The 23,676-nt window shown below is 52.4% G+C and overlaps 1 protein-coding gene across 2 annotated transcripts in view; it reads left to right on the forward strand.

The window, feature by feature from the left end:
* Window positions 1–23,676, forward strand: part of MYO1D (myosin ID) — a 331,010-nt gene that overhangs the window by 304,827 nt on the left and 2,507 nt on the right. The window contains exon 22 of one of the 2 annotated variants that reach the window (XM_044390721.3): window positions 17,105–17,200. The exons of the other annotated variant lie outside the window; for it this stretch is intronic. Within the exon in view, the coding sequence (XP_044246656.3) occupies window positions 17,105–17,200 (96 nt within the window). The remainder of the gene's footprint in view (window positions 1–17,104; window positions 17,201–23,676) is intronic. 2 annotated transcript variants of the gene reach the window in all.

Here is a 23,676-nt window from a genome sequence, read left to right on the forward strand (position 1 = left end):
TTCTCCGCCAGTAGAAGAAAAAGTTGACGTCAGAAGGAAGCATGCTCCACCAAGACAAAAGCAAAAGGATGTGTTTTGTTTTGTTTTTAGTTGTGGGAAATTTTAAAAGATATACCCATTTAGGCCCCCTCCCCCCAAAAATAGATCTGCTTTCCCATGCACAGAAAAGCACCAGCAGTTGTGGTTTTTTTACTGCATTTTTCTAGTAAGAAAACAGTTTTATCCCTGGTTGTCGTAGCTCTGTAGTAATCATAATAATAGTACCAGCAAACGCTGGCTAAGCACTGAGGCGGGAGGCGCTGTGCTGAGAAAGCGCTTTGCCATGGGCTCATGACTCTGTGATCTTCACAAAATCGGGATGCGGGTGAACTGCTGTTATCCCCACTTCCCACTGAGGAAGCGGGTGTTTGCAGAGGTGCAGAAAGTTGCCCAGGGCACACCACCTGTCCGTGGGGAGGGCAGGGTTTGCCCCCACCAGCCGCGTCCGCACGGGCACCCTGGATGCTAAGCTGCCCCAGGTCTAGTGTTTGTCACGGGGGCCACACGGACTGATTTTTCTTTAGAGTCTTCTCAGTTTCCTGTGGCGAGTTTTTCAGTCTGATTTGCATTTCACCCTTCCCGTTATTGTTGATCTTCGGGGCTGCCTTCTCCTCTGTAACCTGGATGAATGGGCACTGAATCGGAGACCAGAAGCCTGGGGGGGGGGGGGAGTTTCAGTTCCCCCACCAACCACCCCCGCCCCGTGATCTTGCCCCATTCGCAGCCTCTTCGTGCCGGTTCTTTATCTATAAAATGAAGTTGCAGGAGTGTAACAGGGATCCTCCCCTGTGCTAAGTAGCCTCCTTCCTCTTTCCTCTCTCCCCTCCCGACCTTCCAGCTCTCCTTCCTTCTCTTCCTGGCCCCTGGCAGCCGCTTGGGCCCACCTTCTTATATGTGCTGGGCAGCCAGGGGAAGTGGTGTGAGGGTGGGCTGTTGTCCAGGAGGCTTAGGGGACCCCGACAGAGTGAGGAGGACAAGCAGGGTGATGTTGTTTGGTGGGACACACAGGTGGAGCTGCCCCCCCCCCAAACATTGTAATGCTTTAACTCATCTTAACATCAAAAACTTTCGGGGTGCCTGGGTGGCTCAGTCAGTTAAGTGTCTGCCTTCGGCTCAGGTCATGATCCTGGGGCCTGGGATGGAGCCCGGCAGCCCCACATCGGGCTCCCTGCTCAGCAGAGAGTCTGCTTCTCCCTCTGCCCCTTTCCCCCCTTGTGCTCGCTCACTCTCTCTCTCTCTGATTGACAAATAAATGAATAAAATCTTTAAAAAAAAAAAACTTTATAGGCCTTCAGGAAACCAGGGTAGTTTGGGACAGAATTCTTTCATTCTGAACACCAGTGGGAAACCTATTTTTGGTCCAAAGACTTTCTAATCCTGAGTTTGGTGGTTTCTGTTCACCATTAGGAGACAGCATCAGGCCTTCGGTGGTGGGATAGGAGTCAAGACAGGAAGTGGATGATACCCCAGAGGAGAATTTTTTTCGATACCATTTTTAGTTGACTTTTCCTTGAACCACAGAACATAAAATTATTTGTTCTCAGAGGATGTGTATATTGTATTAGACATGAGCATTTGGAATATTTCCAGGAAACAGGTTTAGTTAATCCAGGTCGGCTGGCCAGGGTTCCGTGGACAAAGAAGTAATCACCGCCCATATTTCAGCAAATTAAAGTCTTCCCAAATCATTTTAAATTGGGGGTCATTCATTTCACTAGTGTGTGTATTTAGCGCGCTGGCTCTCAAACAAACACAGAAGCAACTTCTATGAGACATTGAGATTTCCTCTTTAACTTCCTCAGACTTCTTTTCAGTTTGTTCTTGATTGTGTGGGAATTTGTGGGCCTTGATCACAGAAAGTCAGCCTCTAAAAGAGGAAGAGCGCTTTCATGTCACTATCATAACGCTCATTTTAGACTCCAGAAATGAGGCGCTTCACTGGGGCCTTCTCAGCCCTATTTTAGGTGTGTTTCCAAGGAGTAGGTTGGTTGTCATGGTTTAGAAGAACTTCACTGTCAGGATGCAGTCATACGAGAGGGAGGCACAGGCCATCTGTCCCTCCGGGAGAGGTCTTGAGGAAATAAATAGCCTCCTGGCCAGAATGTTTCAGACATTTCTCTGCTTAAAGCAGAACTCAAGGTCAGAGCATTTCTCAAGGCCCCGTTCTAGAAGTCTAAGCTTCCAGAACTGAGGTTTGGTCCTTTAGGTAGATGTATGGAAAGGTAGCGTGTCGTCTCTAGGCCTTCCCCACTTGTACTGGTCAGGAAGTGGCTGGACAAAGGGGCTAACTCCCTGCCCCCATCTTCTCAGCATCTCCGTCCTTCTCCCTGTTCGTTCTCCACCCCCACCATTCCACCTGCAAGGAAGATGAACTGCCAGTCATCTTTGAACATGGTAAGGTTAGAGTTCTGGAATGCAGGCATAAGAGCAGTTCGTATTTATTATCTTTGTCCAGAGTTTTTCTGTCAGTGGCTGTGGCAAGGCCTGGTTGAGAATTCTTCCCTACCCTGGGGTCCCAGGGTGGCTTCCAAGATTAGCACAGAGCACAGAGGACTCTTGGAATGGACACAGCCCCTGTCTAGCGAGGCAGACCCAGTTCTGTTGGTCAGGAAATGGCACTCCAGTCAGATTCAGTGTCCTCCTATTCCTGGGAATGCCACAGCTCTCACCGCGGCTGCTGAGAGCAGAGCCCTTGGGAGCCAGCGCCTGCCAACCCACACCTCCCTGTCACACGCCTCTTACGCATCAGCTTGCCTCCTTAGTATCTTACAAGTGTGATGCTCCGGACCCAGGCGAGATGTGTCACAAAGGGGAGACTGCGCCTGGTGGATAAAAAGGCATGTGTTCCTGCCCACGTTTTGCTATTTGCTGAGTTTTCAAAAACTTCCCAACCACACCCCTCGGTCTTTGTTTGAGTTGAAAGGGAGGCATCTGTGCTAACAGGATGTTTCTGGGCTCAGTCCCTATTGCATTCGGGAGTCTGACTTTGGGAGGTCCACTCTAGAGACTTCATCTGAGCCCAGTGCCCTGGCCACCCTCCTCGGCTAGTGTCCCATCACGGGCTCAGCGGTTACAGAGACCGTAAAGACCAGTTTCTGTCCTCAAAGAGTCGTTTTAGGAGTCTTTCCCTGTTCATGAGGAAATACAGTTTGAGAGATGACGTTGGGCTTCAAGTACCAAAAAAACAAAAAACAACAAAAAAAAAACCCCGCACAGATTGACTTTCTTTTTCTGGAGCAGGACCTGAGCAGGAACCCTGACAGGTGCGGCGAACTGTGGCAGGATAGTTCTTGTGGGCCTCTCGGTCTTCAGGGGTCCCACTAATCCTATTTCACATGCCCGCAGGGGTAGCCCTTTCTCCTCCCTCCACTTTTAAGCACTTCTGGCCAATATAGATCCCTGGTATAAAGGAGAAAAACGAAAGAAAGCCTGCTATCCGCCCAAATACCCCATTTCTTAATGTTTTTGTCTTAACCGATCGTATCCCCTTAGCTGACCCAAATCCGTATCCCCATTCCCTTGCAGCCACCCAGTGAGCTCAGTATGCCAGCAGATGAGCTAAGCCCCAAATCATCACCTTCTCCAGAAAGACAAACAAAAACAGCCGGAAGGAGGGAGGGCGGACTGCGGAGGGGGGCGCTCTAAACGATGCATCCAACTACAGTCTGGAAGGAGGCCTGCGCTGCCGGCCTCCTCGGTGGGCGCGCGCGCGTGCGTGCGTGCGTGTGTGTGTGTGTGTGTGTGTGCAGCACCCCCGCCCCGGGCCCGCGGCCTGTCAGTGTCAGAGGGAATCGCTAATGCGCGCGTCGCCATGGCGACCAGGGGAGCGGCGGAGCTAAAAGCGGCAGCCTCTGCAGGGCCCGCCTCCCCCGCCGCAGCCCACCCTGTGCGGCGCGGATTCTCTTTGTCTCGCTCGCGAGCTCGCTCGCCGCCTGCCACTCCCCCGTCCCTCCCCCACCGCGCTCGTCCCTCCCCCACCGCGCTCGTCCCTCCCTCCGCCTCCTCCTCCTTCCCCCTCCTCCTGGCCTTTGTCGCCGCGCCCCCCACCCTCCCGCCGCAGGTGCGGGGAACCGGGGCGGGGCCCGCTGCTCCCATGTGTTTATTCTTGGGGACCTTAATGCCTCACTTGGAACCAGTCTTTTAAAGAGAGGATTAGAACAGGAGTCACTCTCCCTCACCTGGACGCCCGGCCCTTGGCTCCTTGCCCCTCTGGCTGCGGCCCCTGGTGGCCGCGCTCTCGCAGGACCGGCAAGGTCCGGTGCTGCCCACCCGGCCCTCCACCCCCGCCCCCGCCCCCGTGATGCGGCGCTGGAAGTCCTGCAGAGTCACCGCGTCCGGGCCTCAGAGGACTCGTCAACTACGGGAGTTCCTCATCTAGTTGGGGTTGCTGGCCCCGGATCAGGATGTCCAGGGCTTGAGCTCTTTGGATCAGAGGCCGTGGAACTGCTGTGTAAGCAAAATGCGCTGAGCTGCTGTTAGCATTCGGGGTAACCTAGTAATGAAGGATGCTGGGGCTACCGTAGTGACCCCCAAGCCATAAACCCTTCTATTATCCATCTTTGTTCTGGGGCAACACAGCAGCTCTAATGGGGTGGCGCAGCTTAAAATGTCAGATTGCCTTAGATTCTAGCTGATGCCCCCTTCTTTATAACAACAACAAAAAAAAAAAAGAAAGAAAGAAAACATTTGTGACACACCATGGTCTAATTCGATTTTTTAAAGCATATTCTAAATACTAGCTGTATCTGTCCAGCACATAGTTAGGCATCTGGCTTACCCGTAGGTTTTGGAATGATCTCTTCCATGTTCTGAAGTTCACACTCAGTACTGAAATGATGAAACACTGATTAATAGGAACCTCAAACCACTCTTGTCATAGTCAAGAGTCCGTGCGTCTCTGGTGGCCTCTTGTTTCCATTGCTATCGTTCGTACCTCGGAAATGAAAGGTATGCCTTTGGAGGGGTACGGCTGAGGTTTCAGCTTTAAAGTCACCCCCTGATAAATGAGTTTATCATAGATAGTCACACAGAACAATGTCTGGACTGCCACACGGTAGTGGGAGGGTGGGTGCTTGTAGGGTGGGGAGCCGAGAGGCTAGAGGACAGGGTGGAGGGAAGTGTGCTTTCCCTGTATTTACCCTAGGACCTGTGCGTGTTAGGCCATGTGCATTTACTATTTTTTTTAAAATAAAATGTGATATTAAAATTTAACATCACTTTCTCAAGAACGCATTCCCTAATTCCCCCCAAAGTAGATGCATGTGATTCCGTAGCAGTCTGTACTTCTTATATTCAGAGCTCTTCCCAGAATTCTTTCCAGAATTCTGGCTGAACGGCAGTGAGTGTGTAAGTGGTGTTTATGGAAGTCTCCACGCCAGACTCTGAGCTCCAAGAGGGCAGGAGCAAGACTCGTCTGCTACGCCGCCGAATCTTCAAGGGCCGGCTTGCACTCAGCGCTTAGGGTGTATCTGCTGATTACAGAGATGAGGAGAAGTGGACGGGAGGGTACTGACCGAGTGATGGTGCCAGGAGTCAGGAGGGGGCCCATCTCTATGGCCCTCCTCCAGGCTTAGTGGCTCTCCAGAGGCTCAGCCCCTCCTGCACCGAGGACCTCTGTGACATTGCTCCAAACAATTCTTGTGTCATTATTCTGTGTTTGAAATGCATCACAATAAGCAGCTTGATTCATCAGTTAACTCCTGTACAAGGGGATGCTGTCACTTGCCAGAGCAGTTCCCAAGCAGCCGATTGGAGCAGTCGTCTGAGGCAAGACAGGGCCAGCTCTTCTTCGGTCGTTCCCAGGGAGGGTGACGCTGTGGGGCTCTGCAGTCCCCTGGCGCACAGGAAATCACCTGAGGCTTTAAAGCACCAACGTCCAGGGGCCACACACAGACCAAGTGAGTCAGGCTCTAGGAGGGGAGCCTGACCCGTGTGAGGGCCCCCGTTTTGCAGATGCTTCTCTAATAATCCTGGTGTACAGTCAAGGTTAAGAATCGTCGCTCTATGGGCTTCCCAGTGCAAGTGGGGACACTCATGCTCACCACACCCGGAGATTTTATTTCCGTCATAAAGCTGATGCTAACGCACTTTAGCCTGGACAAAGATGATTTGCGTTAGCCCACTTCAGCCTGGCTCCGCGCTGCTCAGAGAACCTCTCCCTCACTTCGCCTTAGAAAGCCTGTGGGTCCCCTTCGGTGCCAGTTGTTAAAAACAAATGTGTAACTATCTAATCAGGGCACGAACCATTTTTCAGACTTGCCCGGGCAGCAGTGACCTAAATATTACTCAGGGTGTCTGACTTCCAGCCCCAGAGGAAGAGTGTATTTGGTTTGATTGTTTTCATGCTAATGAAGTTGAGCCAGTAATTCAAGGTCCCCATCGGGACGGCTGAATCATTTGATGCTATGAAATAGTTCTTTAGACAGAAAGCAGTGGTACAGAGTTATTATGGAATTATTCATTTTTCTTTTTCTTTCTTTCTTTTTTTTTTTTTTTAAAGATTTAGAGACAGCCAGCGAGAGAGGGAACACAAGCAGGGGGAGTGGGAGAGGAAGAAGCAGGCTCCCAGGGGAGGAGCCCAATGCGGGGCCGATCCCAGAACACCGGGATCACGCCCTGAGCCAAAGGCAGACGCTTAACGACTAAGCCACCTAGGTGCCCCGGAATGATTCATTTTTCAGCAGAATCAGTTATGCACTCAATCTAATTTGTCGTGCCATCTTTTTAATTGTTAGGAGATAAAAACTGAAGGGGTTGGTGGAAATGCCCCAGCCCTTTTATACCAGCCGCAGTAAATCTTTGGAAAGTGTGACTAACCCATTTACGAGCCAACAGGTGTAGTGGCGGACTGTTCTGTCCTCTCTCCCAGGTAACCCTGCGGGCAGTAAATAAGGCCTGCGTTAGAAGCCACTAAAGCTATACACACACAGCAGGGAAATCGGCCTAGACTGCCCACCAAGACACTAGCTGCAGTCGACTTTCTCCTAGAGGCATGCCTACACTCAGGGTCAAGGCACATTTGGCTAGCAGCCACCTGGGGCACTTCCCATTGAACTCTCTTAGGAGACTGGGGGCAGGGAAATACAGGTTGCTCTGGGGCTCTTAAGTTAGTGGTCATGGAGAGAATTGGAACTCTTCGTGGCAGGCAGGAAAAGCATAGATGTGGTCTCGTTTCCGGCCGGCGTGCTCCAGCCGGGATCCAAACAACCCATTTCTGGGAACTTAAAATAAAAAGTAAGAGAGCAGATAGACCGAAGACCCCAGGGGCCTTTGATGGGTCTACCAGCAGCGCATGGTGAGTGCTTTCTGTGATGTGGGATTCCTGCGCAAGAAGGACTGGACTGCCGCCACTGGTTGCTCTCTCATTACAGGGCCAGAAATAGATGCCCCATCCCGGGAAAAGGGAAATAAGGCTGCATGGAATGTTTCATCTGTTGGAATATTGTTCTCTGCTGCCTGACAAGATTACTGAGTTCTCAGTTCTATGGCAGTGGCATTGAGTAAGAGTCTGAAAATTGATGCACTATGTACTCGCTTAAAATAGCAAATGCAGAATAGAAAAACCAGAGCTACTAAGAAGTGTGCAACATATGGGTAGAAAGGCCTGCTTCGCCTCCGTTATTAGCAGCATGAAAGGGTGTATCGGAGCAGGGGGCAGATTTTCCATCAAAGGCATTCGTGTGGTAAAGGCTTCTGTACCGCAGTGAGACGGGGTGGGGGGGGCATTTTTTAGCTAACATAACCGAGTGCAAATCCTTCTGTTCTCAAACAGGTGGTAGAAAGTGGGCAGTTTGTTTCTTTTCATGTCAGTGTTCTGGAGTTGGTTTATGAGATGGTTGCTTCTGTTTTAAACTCTTTGAATTCCCCTCAGAACAAAAATCCCCAGTTACTTGCTACCTAATCAAATATTCTCTGCCGTGGGTTACAGTTGCCTGGATGGGCAGCAAAATTTAGTAAGAGGTGGAAAATGTATAAAAAGAACTGTGTCATCATCCTTTGTCAGCTTAAATGGGATTTTTTAAATACCCAAGAACAGGTTGACGGGGCCTTCTGGAATCCACACGCCTCTCGCCAGCGTGCCGCTGGAAGGTGGCAGAGTTGTTCCCCAAGGGGCTGGCTGTGGTCAGGCGAAGCGGCCTCGAGCGCAGGGGCTCTTTCGGCCTTGTCTCAGTTGTCTGACCAACATTCTAAGCGTAAGACCCTCGTTCACTGAAGCGCTTCCCCCCGTTAACAAACGTTCACAGAGCACCCGGCAGCACTGTAGCTGCTTTGCCTATATTTTCTCCAGCTCACCCCGGAGCCCTTTGGAGGAGAGGGCATTACCCCCCTGTTAATTATCCCTGTTTAGGAAACTGAGCTTCAAAGGATCGAGTCATCGGCCAGAGCCAGACAGCTGGGTTCGAACCTGAGACCAGCTGATTCCAAACTGTACGTTCCCTCCACGGGGCCCCATCGTCTCCTCTCTTGATTAAGCAACACTCCCAGAAATACAAAGAAACCTGCAAGTCCCCAGGCCCCGTCTCTTCCCAGCTGCTGCTGCCAGCTGGAACGTCCGGCTCCCGGGTGTGGAATAGTTGGTCGATGTCCGAGAGAAATCACTTTTTCCAGGCTTGACAAGCACTGTGATGTGCTAACAGCACCTCCACGGGAACTTGAGCTAACTGCTCAGTAAAACATAATTTGCTGATTGTCGTGGGACACTGACTAGTTTCCAAATTCATATAGGTCCCCACAGTTTGAGAGAAAGTGGCCTTCTATTTGCAGAGCCAAGATTTCTTTTCATTTGTCTTTTGGTCTTTCCTTTGTAATTTGTACTAGCGTTCCTAGGAATACTGTTTTAAAAGTTTGGACATTTTCAGATAAAGATTGCTGGAAAGAATGTTAGAGAAAGTGTTTTAAAAAAAATTACATGTAATAAAGGGTTTGAAATGCTAAGGGACGCCGAATGGGGGAGAGTGGCGGCCAGGCTGGGACAGGCACGGTATTTGCCATGGTAATGCTGCATTCTCAAATTCTAGGCTTATTTGCCTAATAGAGCACAGCACCACAATCATATCGTAAATAATGATTTTATAACAGAATACACAAACAGTAGGTTTTGTGAAACAACTGTGATATACGGCCTTACTGAATGTGTTTCCCTTAAGAAAAGGAGAGCAATGAGGTGCGTACCCTCTGAGTCTACATCACGCGTAGTGAAACCCTTTGGATAATTTTCCAGAGGAAGTCAAGCTCAGCAGTGTCCACAACCAAACTCATTGTCTCGGCCTCTTCCATCAACCAAGGTGAAGAGCTGGGAACATGGTAGACTCCCTTTCACCATCTCCATTAGTCAGTCACCAGATTCTTAGTCTGCTGCATCTCTCGGACTTGACCTGTCTTGGCCCTCTTACCAACCACAGTCTTCACTCCCACGATTGGCAGTTTCCTAACTGGTCTTCCACTCTGAAAATGCCCACGTCAGTCCCTCTTGCCATCACCTGCTTCCTCTCTGTCAGTTTCACGTATTCACACTTGATGAAGCACCTACTGTGTCCCAGACACCCTTTGAGGCACAGGGGATATAGAAAGATCCATTTCCCATGGAGCTTACCTTTGGGAATGGGGTGGGAGCCCTAGGAAGACAGACAATAAGCAAGCCAAGAATCGGACAAGTCAGTTTCAAATAGTGGTACCAGCACTGAAGAAAACAAAGAAAACAAAGTATTATCGATTTTCCCTACTTATTAAAGGGGCGACTGGGTGGCTCAGTTGGTTAAGTGTCCGACTCTTGATTTCGACTCAGGTCATGATCTCAGGGTCATGAGATCGAGCCCCACATTGCACTCTGCTTCTCTCTCTCCCTCTGCCCCCCACCCCCAGCTTGCATGGTCTTTCAAAAAAAAAAAAGGAAGAAAGAATCCTTAAGGGTGTCCCCATTGCCTACCAATTTAAACCTAAACTCCTTGCCTGTCATCTACCCAGCCTATCTGGTAGGCCTCAGCTCCCACCACCCTCTCCCAAACACACTTCAATCCTGGACTCTGGGCCCATGCTTACCATTCTCTCTGCATTCTCTAAATTTCACTTTTAGGTCAAGCTTCAAAGTGATCTCTCTCTGGCCAAGTCCTCCTCACCCTCTGAGGGGCAGTTCATTGCCTCCTGTCTGTAGGGGTCTGGAGATCTCTGTGTACTGAGGAAGCCCAGGTGGGCTTCAAGGAGGAAGCACAATTAGAGCTTGGGGGATGTTGTCAAAGGAAGGAGACACAGTGGCTATGCCGGGTGAGCCCACTGGGCTCACTGTGAGTCTGTTGTCACAGGGACTTGGCACCGTGTCCCAGAGCTACCTTCGTCCACGTCTGTGGGGAGTCGTGTGAGGAAGAGAAACCAGTTCTAGATCAGGGCGCAGAGAGCCTGGTTCGTTCAGGTAGTGTGTCTGCCTGGCAGAGCAACGGGCCGCACAGCCCAAGAGGTTGCACCCTCTCAACAGAGCCCTCCACGTCTGCTTGGACTGGGCATTTCTCTCCACGCTGTGCTTCCTGCACGCACCCTCCAGCCCTCTAATGGTGCCGACTCCAGTGCCTTAGATAGTAACCATTTGTTCAGTCTGCCTCCCTCCCCAGGCTGTGAGCTCCTTGAGGACGGAGCTGTTTTATTATTTATCTTGCAGCCCAGAGCCTTAGACACAGATGTTTGATGTAGAACGTATTTCAAGACAGTGCCGAGGAATTCCTGAGCTTGTGAGTAGAGTTCTTTTTCTTGGTTCCCAACACTATTCAAAAATACCATCCTTGGGGCGCCTGGGTGGCTCAGTCAGTTAAGCGTCTGCCTTCAGCTCGGGTCATGATCTCAGGGTCCTGGGATCGAGCCCCGCGTCGGGCTCCCTGCTCAGTGGAGAGTCTGCTTGTCCTTCTCCCCCTGCCCTTCCCCCCTGCTCATGCTCTCAATCTCTCTCTCTCTTTCTCTATCTCTTTCTTTCTGAAGTAAATAAGAACCTTTTTTAAAAATGCCATCCTTAAAAAGAATGCCGTCTTCCAAGCCCGAGCCCTGTGAAACTGATTAACCTTGTATATACATTCTTTTCATGAGTCTCTTTTTGGTACATGCATCCGCGATGTGTTTGTGGAGTAGCTGTGAACCCCCTTCAGTGCTCCGTTCACAGATGGGGGACTGCCATCCTGTTGGCTCCTCTGTTGAGGGACCCGCGGCCACCGCAGGCAGAAGCTCCGGTGCTTCTTGACCTTGGGGGGTTGAATCGGCAGACACACAGTGGTGTCCCTGACAAACCACTAGAACCCATCTGTTCAGAAGAAGATGTGGGTCCTGGGCCATGTTCAGTCCGGTCTAACTTAGCACCTTCATTAAAGATGTGGGTAGAAAATAAACACCAGCATTCACAGATGGTGCTAACTTTGGAGGTGCTGTTAACAGAAGCGTCAAGATAGGAGAAGTAGAAATGTAAGCAGGAAACAGCAAGGATGTTAAAAAAAAGAAAGAAAGAAAAACTCTCCAACAGATATTTTTTTGGTAAAATAAAGCCCCTTCGAGCATAAGCAGGGGGATGAGAAGCTGAAGGGGAAGTGGGAAGGAGGAAGGGAGTGATCGAAGAGAAAGGGAAGCGGGGCTTGCACACAGATGTCTCCCAAAGGCCCTGGCCTCTGCCTAGAGACGATGTGACATGGCCCAGGTGTCCCCCGGACCCGGCCTGTGAGGCAGCTCCATTCCCAGCCGCTGTCCCATTTGTTGTGTGGTAGGCTTTTTGTTTGATTTGGTGGTGTTTTGTCTTGTTGCTTCTGTTTTTGGTTCTTTCTTCATAGTTGAGGGAGCTGCGGGTATGGTTTTGTTCTTATCGTTTGGTTTTGAAAGGTTTCATTATCCCTCGCATAAAGCATTAATTTGGGCATTTTGGGAGGGACAGAGGAATGCAACCTTTAAATAAAGAGTCCAGATTCCAAATATATAAAGCAAAATGAAGCCTTCTCACCACCTCAGTCTCCGATGGTGGGAGGGGGAGACAAATCAGCGAAGCCAGCGGCAACCCCCGGCCTCTCAGGGGTGAGTGCCACCAAGCTGCCTCCAGCATGCGGAGGCCATGGGAGGCCGTGCCCTGCTCCACCTTGCCAGGGGACAGCTGCCAATGCACAGAGAATAGGAACCTTCTGGTTGACAGAAACCGAAGCCAGGAGTGTCCAGGGAGCAGCAGTCCTCCTCAGGGACTCCAAATGGAAAGTCAAGACACCGGTACGCACCGGGGAGTCAAAACAGTGCACAGACTCTCCAAGTCCCAGGACAGCGCCCCATTCTTTGACTGCCTGGAACCAACCGTGGCTGGCAACATCAACCATCTTCTGGCCCAGGAGTGAAAGACATAAATGCCTGGAAAGGGAAATAGACAAGCAGTGAAGGTGAGTGCACAGAGGGGGGCATGGTCTCAGGCAAGACAACCCCAACCGTAGCCTCATCGCAGCACGTTCCGAATGCTTTTGTGTCGGGCTCGTGAGCACCAGGGGTTGAAGAATCCCATCCCTGCTGCAGGAGCACTAGAAGAGCGTCTCAGTGTGGGGACCGGACAGACACCCCGGGCCTGGGTCTAGCCTCACCGCTTCGCGGCGTCCGAGCTTCTCTGTCCTCCTCCACAGCCCGGGCATCATCGGTGCCTCCCAAGGCTTGGGTAAGGATTAAAGGAGGTGACGCGAGGAGTGAAATGCTTCATCCAGTGCCTCGTACATGGCAAGTTCTTGACAAATGCGTGCTGACGGTCAGCCTCCCCCGCCCCAGTCCCAGACGCACTTACACCTACACAAGGCTCGCTCCTCAGCAGTACCAGCCTTAGCCGGCGCGCGTCCGTTTACACGTGTGAATGTTTCCAGACGCCATCGGTCCAAGTGTTTTCCTTTCCCCGAGAACTTCGTTAGCAGTGGGGCAGGAGCACCTCATACGGGAAAGCTTGGTTTACCAAGCAAGATAGTGAGTCGCTGTGCAAAGGGATTCCTCCGTTCTGAAGCGTGAGCATGCCTCGTGCCCGTTTACACGTCTCTGCACGTAAACACCGTCGCTCCGAACGAGGCGCAGGGGCCCCCTTCTCGGCAGCCCTGCTTTGAAGACGCTCCAGGCTGCCCCCAGTCTCCCGGTTGGTGCCTTATGTCACGGGGAGTCCCAGCCACTTTCTTAGTCATGTCTTTTTAAGACACATTATTCTTTCTCTGGACATTTAGGCCACTCCTACTTCGTATGAGACTCTGCACTAGGAGCTCTCTGTCGGGGGATGAAAAGCACTCAGCACCGCGGTGCTCAGAAGCACATAGTAAATAGGGAGATCAGCTCACAAGTATATTCTAGTGACTGTTCTAGTGGCAGGATGCAGGGGTGAAGGCTCGGACTCCGGCCTGGTTGCCTGGGTTCAGATTCTGGCGGTGCTGTGAGACTTTGGGAGGCACTGAGCCTCTTTGGGCCTTATTTCCTCTTCTGACACGCAACTCCCCCCCCCGCCCCGCCGCCGTCGTGAGGATCAAGCACCAAGTAGGTGCTCTGTGCTCTCTTGCTCTCGTTAGGCTATTCTACACGCATACCTTGTGTCATCGCACTTCACGGTCAGAGATGGAGAAGCATAATCCGAATTCCTGGAAGCACCGACGCGGGCATACCTCCTCTTACTGGGCTTCACTTTCCCACACTTCACGGAAAGTGCAGTTTTTACAGATCGAAGGTTTGCGGCAACGTGGCATCAAGCAAGTCTCTTGGTGCCAGTTTTCCTACAGCACTTGCTCACTTCGTGTCTCTCACATTTTGGTAATTCTCCCAATATTTCAAACTGTCTCTTTGTTACGGTATTTGTTGCGGTGATCTGTGACCAGAGCTCTTCGATGTTACTATTGTAAAGGCTTTAGGGGCTCTGGGGACTGCACCATGTAAGACAACACACTTAACTGATAACGTTACGTGTGTTCTGACTGCTCCACTGACCAGCCGGCCCCCCCAAGCCCCACTTCACATCTCTCTTCCTCCCCTCCAGCCTCCCTTAGTCCCTGAGAAACAACAATATTGAAATTAGGGCAGTGAATGACCCCACAATGGCTTCTAAGCGCTCAAGTGAAAGGAAGAGTCACACGTCTCGCGGTGCATCAAAAGCTAGCAAGGATGAAGCTTAGTGGGGAAGGCGTGTCGAAAGCCGAGACAGACCAGAAGCTAGGCTCTTGCACCAAACAGCCCGGCTGCGAACGCAAAGGGAAAGTGCTTGAAGGAAATTAGAAGTGCTACTGCGGTGAGCACACGGGTGGTGAGAAAGCGGGACAGCCTTGTTGGCAACACGGAGAAAGTTTTCAGCGTCTGACCAGCCACGACATTCCCTTAAGTCAAAGCCTTATCTACAGCAAGGCCCGAACTCTCTTCAGTTCTATGAAGGTTGAGAGGCGAGGAAGCGGCAGAGCAAAAGTCTGAAGCTGGCAGAGGTTAGTTCATGAGGTTTAAGAAGAGAAGCATTTTCCATAAGAGAAAAGTACAAGGTGAAGCAGCAAGTGCTGAGGCAGGAGCTGCGGCAAGTTCTCCAGGAGATCCAGCTCAGATCATTCGTGAAGGTGGCCACACCAAGCAGCAGATGCTCTGTGTAGACGAAACGGCCGTCTGTCGGAAGAAGACGCCACCTAGGACTTTCATAGGTAGAGAGAAATCGATGCATAGCTTCAAAGCTTCAAAGGACAGGCTGACCCTCCTGTTAGGGGCTAATGCAGCTGGTATTTTAAATTGAAGCCAATGCTCACTTATAAATCCGAAAATCCTAGAGCACTTACGAATTATGCTGAATCTCCTCTGCCTGTGCTCTACGAATGGAACCACACAGCCCCCGTGACAGTATCTGTCTACCACATCGTTGACTGAATAGTTCCAGCCCACTGCTGAGACCTGCTACTCAGAAAAAGATTCCTTTCAAAATACGACTGCTCGCTCACAACGCACCCGGCCACCCAAGAGCTGCGATGGAGATGGACCAAGGAGTCATACCCGCTTTCAGGTCTTCCTGCAGAAATACATCCCGTAAGGCTGTAGCTGCCACAGATGGTGACTCCTCCGATGGACCTGGGCAAAGGAAAAAATCAAAAACCTTCTAGAAAGGATTCACCATTCTTGATGGCATTAAGAACATTTGTGATTAGGGCCCCTGGGTGGCTCAGTCGGTTAAATATCTGCCTTTGGCTCAGGTCATGATCCTGGGGTCCTGGGCTCGAGCCCCGCCTCAGGCTCCCTGCTCAGCGGGGAGCCCGCTTCTCCCTCTCCCTCTGCCTGCTGCTCCCCCCGCTTGGGCGTGCTCTCTCTGTCAAATAAATAAAATATTTAAATAAATAAATAAAATCTTTTTTAAAAAAGAACATTTGTGATTCATGAGAGGAGGTCAAAATACCAGCGTTAACAGGAATTTGGGACAAGTTGATTCCCACCCTCACAGAGGACTTTGAGAGGCTCAAGACTTCCGTGGAGATGTGGTAGAAACAAGAAAAGTAGAATTAGAAGTGGAGCCTGGGGATGGGACTGCGTCGCTGCAATCTCGTGATGAACCCCGAGCAGATGAGCAAAGTGGTTTCTTGAGATGGAAACCGCTTCTGGTAAAGAGGCCATGAAGACCGTCAGAGTGACCACACAGGCTTTAGAACACGCATACGCCCGGCTGAGAAAGCAGCAGCAGGGCTCCACAGACTGACTCCCCGTCTAGAGGGAAGTTCTGCTGTGAGTAAAGCGCTATCGAACAGCATCACCTGCTACAGAGAAATCACTCCTGAACGGAAGAGCCAAACTTCACTGCTGTCTTATTTTAAGAAACTGCCCCAGCCCCCCCAGCCTTCGGCAACCAGCACCCTGGTCAGCCCGCAGCCACCAACAGCGAGGCAAGACCCCTCCACCAGCAAAAAGATTACGACTCACTGAAAGCTTGGGTGATGGTTAGCGTTTGTTAGCAATAAAGCGTTCTTTAATTAAGGTATGTACGTGGTTTTTTAGGCATAGTGCTATTTATTACACACTTTAACAGACTACAGTATAACGTCAACCTAACTGTTACATGCACTGAGAAACAAAATAAGTCATTTGAGTCACTTCATTGCGGGGTCTAGAACCGAACCTGCAGTGTCTCCAAGGTATGCCTGTATTCACTTTTTTTTTTTAAGATTTTTTTATTCATTTGAGAGAGAGCGAGTGAAAGCACGAGTGGGGGGAGGGGTTGAGGGAGAAGCAGACTCCCTGCTGAGCAGGGAGCCCAATGGGGGACTCGATCCCAGGACCCTGGGATCATGACCTGAGCCGAAGGCAGACGCTTAACTAACTGAGCCACCCAGGCGCCCCTGGATTCACCTTTTTTAATTTTTATTTTCACTGTATTGTAGTCAGAAGCTGGTTTCTGTGTGATGGTCATTCTCAGGTATGTACTGACCCTCCTTTTACCGTCCAGTACCGGCTCCCTGATCACAGTGTCGCTTCTCTGATGTGCGCTCGATTGCCGAGCACAGTGAATACGCACGTACACGCAAGCTCATTAATTGGGTTCAAATCTGTGTTCTTTTACTGTCATCTGCTCATCTCCATCACGTGTTTTAGGAAAGCTATTAAGATCATTTTCTGCGACAGTAGACGTGTCATGAGTACCTTCCTGCTAAACTATCAACTCCCCGATAAAGGAAACAAAATAGTGAGTTCTTTCCCCAGCGGTGCATTTTGCCAGCCTTCCTGATTCCTGTTTGCCTTGAGTACCTTGTTTCGTGTCTTTACCTTTTCTTTGTCGTGGTGATTTAGAGGGTCTCTTGCAAATAGCATAGAGCTGCATTTCTAAATTAAATCCAAGGAGTCCCTTTTACCAGGGGCTCACGCAAGGCCTTGGTGTACACACCCACGTTAGTGTTTTCTTGTTCCCACGTTTCTTCTTAGCTGCTTTTGTTCCTTGTGTCTGTGTTGATTAGATGAACAGAGCGTCTTTCCCGCTTCCTTCCACTTCTTCTAGACTTGTCCGTGTCAGCCGAGCCTTCTTGATTACCATCCATTTTCTTCACGCCTGTGCCAGTCTTAGGACGTCTAAAGTTCATCAGTGTCCTTACCCTCCTCCCAGATGCAAGGACCCAAGTCCCTCCCTGAGGACCACCACCCCATCTGTCATGCTGTTGTTTTCCTGGACTTCAGATCGGTGCTCAGTTGAACCCACCAAGTTAGTAATTTTCATTTCATTTCATTCATTTGCAGCGAATGCTTATCTGGAGTTACCTTGGTGTCTGAGGCAGTCTTTGTTTCGCCCTCACGCTCAGGTGATGGGTATAGAATTCTAGGTTGACGGTTACTTTCCTTCAGTGCTTGCAAGAGTCTGTTTTCATTATCTTCTCACACCTGATGAGAAGGCCTACTCTTCCTTTGCAGGTAATGCGTCTTTCTCTCCGGTTGGCTCTTCGCCTTTGGTGGTGTGCAGTGGGTCTGCTGTTCAAGAGGCTAAGAGAAGAACGTTTGAGGTTCCAGGTCTTTACTGGAAAACCGTGTGTTCTCCCACGCGGTCATTCCTTCGCCACTTTGCCAGGCTGGAAGGCAGACTCATGTGACCTTTTCTAGATCCCACAGCCTGCCGAGGCTCAGCCTCCTCCCAGACCTCAGACCCAGTGCCCCCCGCCATGTGGCCCGGGCATGACTCCTGCTCAAGCCGGCATGTCCCCCGGCTTGGCATCCACTGGACCCCCCTTCTCATGATGCCCCAGATCCCCCCCTTCCTTCTAACTCCTGGAGATTATCCTTTCTTTCCTTCAGCCTCCACTTGGATTTTAAATATTCTTTCTGTGGAATTTTATTCACATTTCTAGACACCGGTAGCCATCAGGGAAGCTTGTCAGCTCCCATCGTGCCGTCGGGACCTGCCCAGCACCATTGCGCATTCTGAGCTGTGAGAGAGCAGTGGCCACAGATGAACACCTGGCTCAGCCCAGGGTGGGGGCGGCCGGCCGGGGCTCAAAAGCTCTGGGAAACGACTGAAGGGATTTCAGCAAGAGAGTGACAGGATCCTTCTGTGCCTTGAGAAGATCTCTCTGATGACAATGTGGAGGACGCGTGTGAAGTGGGGTATGGGGCAAATTAAAGGCAGAGGAACCCCTTGGGCGGCGACATCAGGGCTGAGTTCTGGGCTGTGGTGAGGGCAGGGGAGACAGACCGAGAAAGCGCAGTGAACCAAGAGCTTAGTGACTCGCTTTGGGCAGCAGAGGGAAAGGATGGATCCAGGCGGACTCCCGGCTTTCAGGCCTCTGTGACCAGGCAGATGATGACCGTGCTCGCCGTTGTAGACATGACAAGAGGAGGGAGCCAGTTTTGGGGAAGGGGCCAAGAGGATGAGCTCAGCATTGGACACATGAAGACCCAACCCAGGGGATTTGTCTAGTCGGTGGCAGCAGATACATGCTTGGACCTCGTGCTAGGATGGGGACGCTGACTGGGTAACTGTTCCCGAAACCACAGGCATGTGGTTTATACTGTGAGATAATGCCTGAGTTGAGAAGGACTAAAGATAAAACAATACTCAAGGAGTAAAACACAGATACTCCTGTGGGAGTCCTCGTCCTTCCTGAGGTGGAGTCCGGACGTCACCACCTCTGGAAGCCCATCCCAGATGAAGTGGCCGTCCTCCGTGGGTCCCATGCACATCACCCCATTAAGAATGGGGGTGCCTTGAGCTCAGGGCCCGGGGCCCAGCCAACTCAGTAAAGAGTTGCCAAGAGAAGAGCAGGCCAGGGAGAAATGGGCGATGGTGGTCGGCGAGGAGAGAGCAGAGGCAGGGCCACGGGTAGGGGCGTGGGGTTTCTGCCCACCACACCTGGGAGCCGACTCAGTTTGGGGATGTGGAGGCAGGCACCAGGCTGGGCCGGGGCCTCAGGACGAGCTGCCTGCCGAGAACATGTCGTGATGAGGGGAGTTGTATCTTCTGAAAAAAAATGGTGACCCCATCCCTCACCAGCAGCAACCCAGACAGGCCACGAGGAGACCAGGAGATGGGACACCCCCACTCTCAGGACCACGGCGTGCTGGACTCTCAGACTCGCTTTAGAAGTGACCTTGGCCCGAGTATCCGTTCAACCCCGACAAAAACAGAAGTAGCGTTTCCTAAAGCCGGGTTTTGAAAGACTAGCCTTCTGTGGTCTGACACGAGCAGAGGGGCTTGCTTCCTGAAGCGACACGCACAGAGACAGCTGCACACACGAGCTCTAGATGTCCCGTCCGTAGCGTGTCCTCCGTGAGCGCCCAAGCCTATGCGCTCAGGTTCTAGGGGTGCCCAGAGAATGGCCTGACTCTGGGCCCCGGGGGCCCATCACGAAATGCTGACCACACCTCATCACTTGGAGACGCGTCTATTTACGACCTGACTGCATCTGGTGCAAGGCGAGCTTCCTCCTACCACATCCTGTGTGCAAACACGAGCGCGCACGTTGCACGAGCCTCACATTCTCGGGAACACCCCGCCAGCCCCCGGAGAACGTGCTCGCCAGGCCCTGCGCTGCACTCCGCCCCCGCTCCGTCCCCCTTTGGAGCGCGTTTATCCAAATGGGGTCACCACCGCTCAGCAAGGAACTGAGGAAGGGGCCCACTCGTTTCTACCATTCCTGGTGGGCACAGAGCAGGCCCGCGGGTGGGAGTCTCCTAATCCCAGCTGCACAGGGCTAGTCAGGAGGGGATATTTTCTGAGCCGATTCAGCTCCTAGGGGACTTTTGTTGCCCCCTTCTGTGCCGGAGCTACAAAAACACACAGCTCACATGGGGACGCCCATTGATGGGGTCTTGCATTGACCCACAGATTTCTCTAATGAGGACAGGAGTCTAAATGCAAAATGAAGGAACGTAATTCGATAAAGGCCATTTGCCTGCAATGATGGCTTGGAACAGATGAAACAAGATGAAAGTCCCCGAATTCCAGAGTTTGCTGAGCCATTAAATCCTGTAACAGAAGATGGGGAGGAAAGCATCCCTCCCCCTGCCGCCAGCCTCCGACGGCAGCTGTCATTGGGCTTGGCATGCCATCAGAGGGAGACACCCTGCCTCCATCTATAAAATCTGCCTTCTTTTCTTTAAAAAATAAGGAAGGTACTCTAGCTCTATAAAGATTTCCAGTGTGGTGAGGCTCCAGCAAGACAGGTCAGTGTCCACTTCCTGTCCGCCGCTGGTACCCAGCTACGGCTCTGTGTCCAAAACAGGCACAGGAAACCCCTTGCTCGTCTTAAAGCCATTTTGGTTGAGTTTGAGATAAGAAAAGAAAACATGGTTTGAGGGCAAGTTCTTTTTTTTTTTTTAAAGATTTTATTTATTTATTTGACAGAGATAGAGACAGCCAGCGAGAGAGGGAACACAAGCAGGGGGAGTGGGAGAGGAAGAAGCAGGCTCATAGTGGAGAAGCCTGATGTGGGGCTCGATCCCATAATGCCGGGATCACGCCCTGAGCCGAAGGCAGACACTTAACCGCTACGCCACCCAGGCGCCCCTGAGGGCAAGTTCTTATTTGTCCTTTAAGATTTTATTTTATTTTAGAGTGTGTGCATGAGCGGGGGGAGGGGCAGAGGGAGAAGATCTCCAGCAGGCTCTGCGCCAAGCACGGAGCCCACGCAGGGGCTCGATCCCACCACCCTGAGATCAGGACCTGAGCCGAAACCAAGAATCAGATGCTCAACTGCACCAGCCAGGGGCCCCTGTGCGTCTTTTAGATCAATCCACCTTTTTTTTGTTTGTTACAGAACATAAATTTACCATTAGTTACATTTAGTACAGTCTCAGTGCCGTGCAGCTATCACCACCATCTAGTTCCAGAATATTCTCACCACCGCAGAAGGAACCCCGTACCCTTTAAGCAGTCCCTCCACACCCCACTCCTCTGTTTCCGTCCCTACGGACGTGCGTATTCCGTACACTTCATGGCAGTGGAACTCGACGACACGTGGCTGCCGTGTCTGGCTTCCGTCAGCCTGTTTTTGAGGCTCCTCCGTGTTGTAGCCTGTGTCAGTACTTCCTTTTCGTGGCTGAGTAGTACCTCACTGAATGAATAGACCACTGCGTCCCTTCATCAGTTGATGGATATTTGAATTATTTCTGCCGTTTGTTTATTGTAAATAACGCTGCCATACGCATTCCGGGACGTGCTGTCGTGTGAACATCTGCTCTCAGTTCTTTTGGGTGTGTGTCCAGGAGTGGAAGGAATTGCTGGGTCATGTGGTAATCATTCTATGTGTGACTTACTCAGAAGCCACCAGACTTAGTCCACGTCATCTTACTTTGTCACCTGTCGATGGCCGTGAGCGGACACACCAGCAGATGCTGCCCAGCCCAGCTCTCCTTCCGGCCCACATAGTCCTATTCTAAAACCATCACGGGGAGCCCCTCACCCCCCACTTCTGCCCAAACCCCACAGCACCCCATGAAGACAGACTGGGAATCAGGGCAGGGCTGCTCAGGGCTACGCCAAGGGAAGGAGAAGGACACAGGCACGGACTGTCACTTAAGTTGATAATATGGAATATTCCTCTGCTAAGGGGCAGGCCTCCCCTGTAGAACGCTCCCATTTTATAGGCTGGCCACTTTCCGTTTGGGATCAATTTCATGGGCTGGGCAGGCTTCAGCCCTACAAGGATCACAACCAGTCATGCCCAGTATTTATGAGTATTTGGAGTTGGCAGAGTACTGTTGCTGGGAGGGAGCATTTGCAGAGCAGAAGACACGAGGCCTGCACACCACGCTGGCACCACCAGCCCCGAACGGCAGCCTAGCTCGAAGTGCAGGTGCGCCCAGCAGCACCTGGAGAGCACCCCACAAGCCCCCCGCAGTGTGTGAGCCCTGGAAGGCCCCTTGCTGCCCTCCGGGGACTTGCGTTCTAGAAGTGGAGACCAGTGGTCTCGCTGGAAAGGGTAGCAGAGATGCTTCCAGCCCTGCCCAGTGCGGGGAGAAACAGACTGGAGCTCTGGTTCTCTGCGGCTCTTTCTCTGCTGCAACCCCCAGCCCTGGCGCTCCGGTGACAAGGTGAAGTTGGCCGTTGTTACCTCATTCTCCAGTCTACAATAGCCACTTGCTCCTCTTCGATCTCCCACCAGCCTCAACCCTGCACCAAGAATATAGAGCAGATACTAGAGATGCCCAGAGCCCGAAAGAGGGAGGAAGAGGGAAGTCAGAGGCCACTCTCTGTGGACACTGAACTCAGGGCTGTGGAGGGGCTGGAGTCAGAAGGGTCCTATTGGAAGTAGCACCTCCCAACGGTATGAACATGAAAACGTGGGGGTGGCTGGTGAGTCCCATCCCCGCCCCGTGTTTGGAATGTGGCCCTTTTAGGGCCATTTCCCCGAGGACTTTGAGTCCCCCAGGTGACTCTTGAACCCACTGCGTGCACACTACTGTGCCATGGGGTGGGAGGGCGCAAACGCAGAAAGTGGGAGACAGAGCCTATCCCCAGCAGTGCACTGGGAAGGACACGTGCCCACCACGAGGCAAGGGCAAAGGGGAAGCCTCTGCCAGAGTCAGAAGGGGGACATCCCCAGGGGATGTGATCCCCAGCTCAGAGGGACCCAGAGGCGGTGCCAGGGTAACAAGAGGGACCAGGAGGCTAACTCAGCTGGGGAAGGTGCAGGCTCCAGGTCCTGGAAGCATCTCCAGCCACAGGCAGGGCTGCAGTGCCGGGCTTTGCTTGCCCTGGGCCAGTACCACGGTGGGGGCCAGGATCACGGGGCCCCACACCTAGACCCCGCATCGCAGCCCTGGCTCCCCCAGGAACGGAGCCATGTCTGAGTCACTGCCTCTGGTGGACTCTATTTTTATGTCCAAGTCTGGTTAAAAATAGCTAAGCCAAGGTTTTAGCTGCAGCTGACAAGACATTAAGTATTAGATACCTAATGCCCACAAGTGCTAACCCGGGTCTCTTCCTGCCCCGCCGTCTGCCTCCGGGACATACCCAGGGAGAAAGCAGGCAGGAAAGGGGCGTGAGGAAGCCGGAGCAGGACGTCCTCGGCAGCGTGCAGGCAGGTGCCGAGAAGACCCTGCTGCGGCGCTGGGGCCCCGGGTCCGAGGGGCCTCCTGTCGCTGGGCCAGCGTGTGCCGGGAAGGCACCTCATGTGCGCCACCAGCCCGGCCAGCGCCCGGGATCCGGGCCAACACGGACCCTCCTCCTTGGGCCTCTGGCTCCGAGAGAGACGAGGGGCATGAGCAGAGGCGTGGGCTGTGTCAGCAGTGTGAGTGCATGGAGGTGCCGGCCGCTTGGCAAACAGGCGGCATCCGGAGCGTGCGGGCGAGGCACCCGAGACAGGTGCACCCACTACCAGGCGGGCCTTGGTGACCCCGGGAGGGAGAGGGCCTGCCCAGGGTGCTGGGGAAGTGGAAGATAGCCCCAGTTCTCCCGGCTGGGCCCCACAGCGGGCAGGACTCCGCAAAGACATTTCTCTCGCCAGGGAGAGCATGCAGGCAAGACTCTCCAGTCGCCCCCGGACGCGCCTCCCGGGGCTCCCCGTGGCAGCCCCAGGCCGCTGATCAGTAGCCCCCAGGCAGAAGCCCATGCCCCTCCTGACGAGCTCCCTGCTGACCTCTAACCCCAAGTGACTGGGTCCCCGGCCTCAGGCCAGAGCTGCGGTGGCTGTGGTCCAGCGCGGCAGGCCGAGTGCAGGCCCAGGATGGGAGCGTCAGCCGCCGCTG

This window comes from Ursus arctos, unplaced genomic scaffold (assembly GCF_023065955.2).
Source record: "Ursus arctos isolate Adak ecotype North America unplaced genomic scaffold, UrsArc2.0 scaffold_24, whole genome shotgun sequence".
NCBI classification, from domain to species: domain Eukaryota; kingdom Metazoa; phylum Chordata; class Mammalia; order Carnivora; family Ursidae; genus Ursus; species Ursus arctos.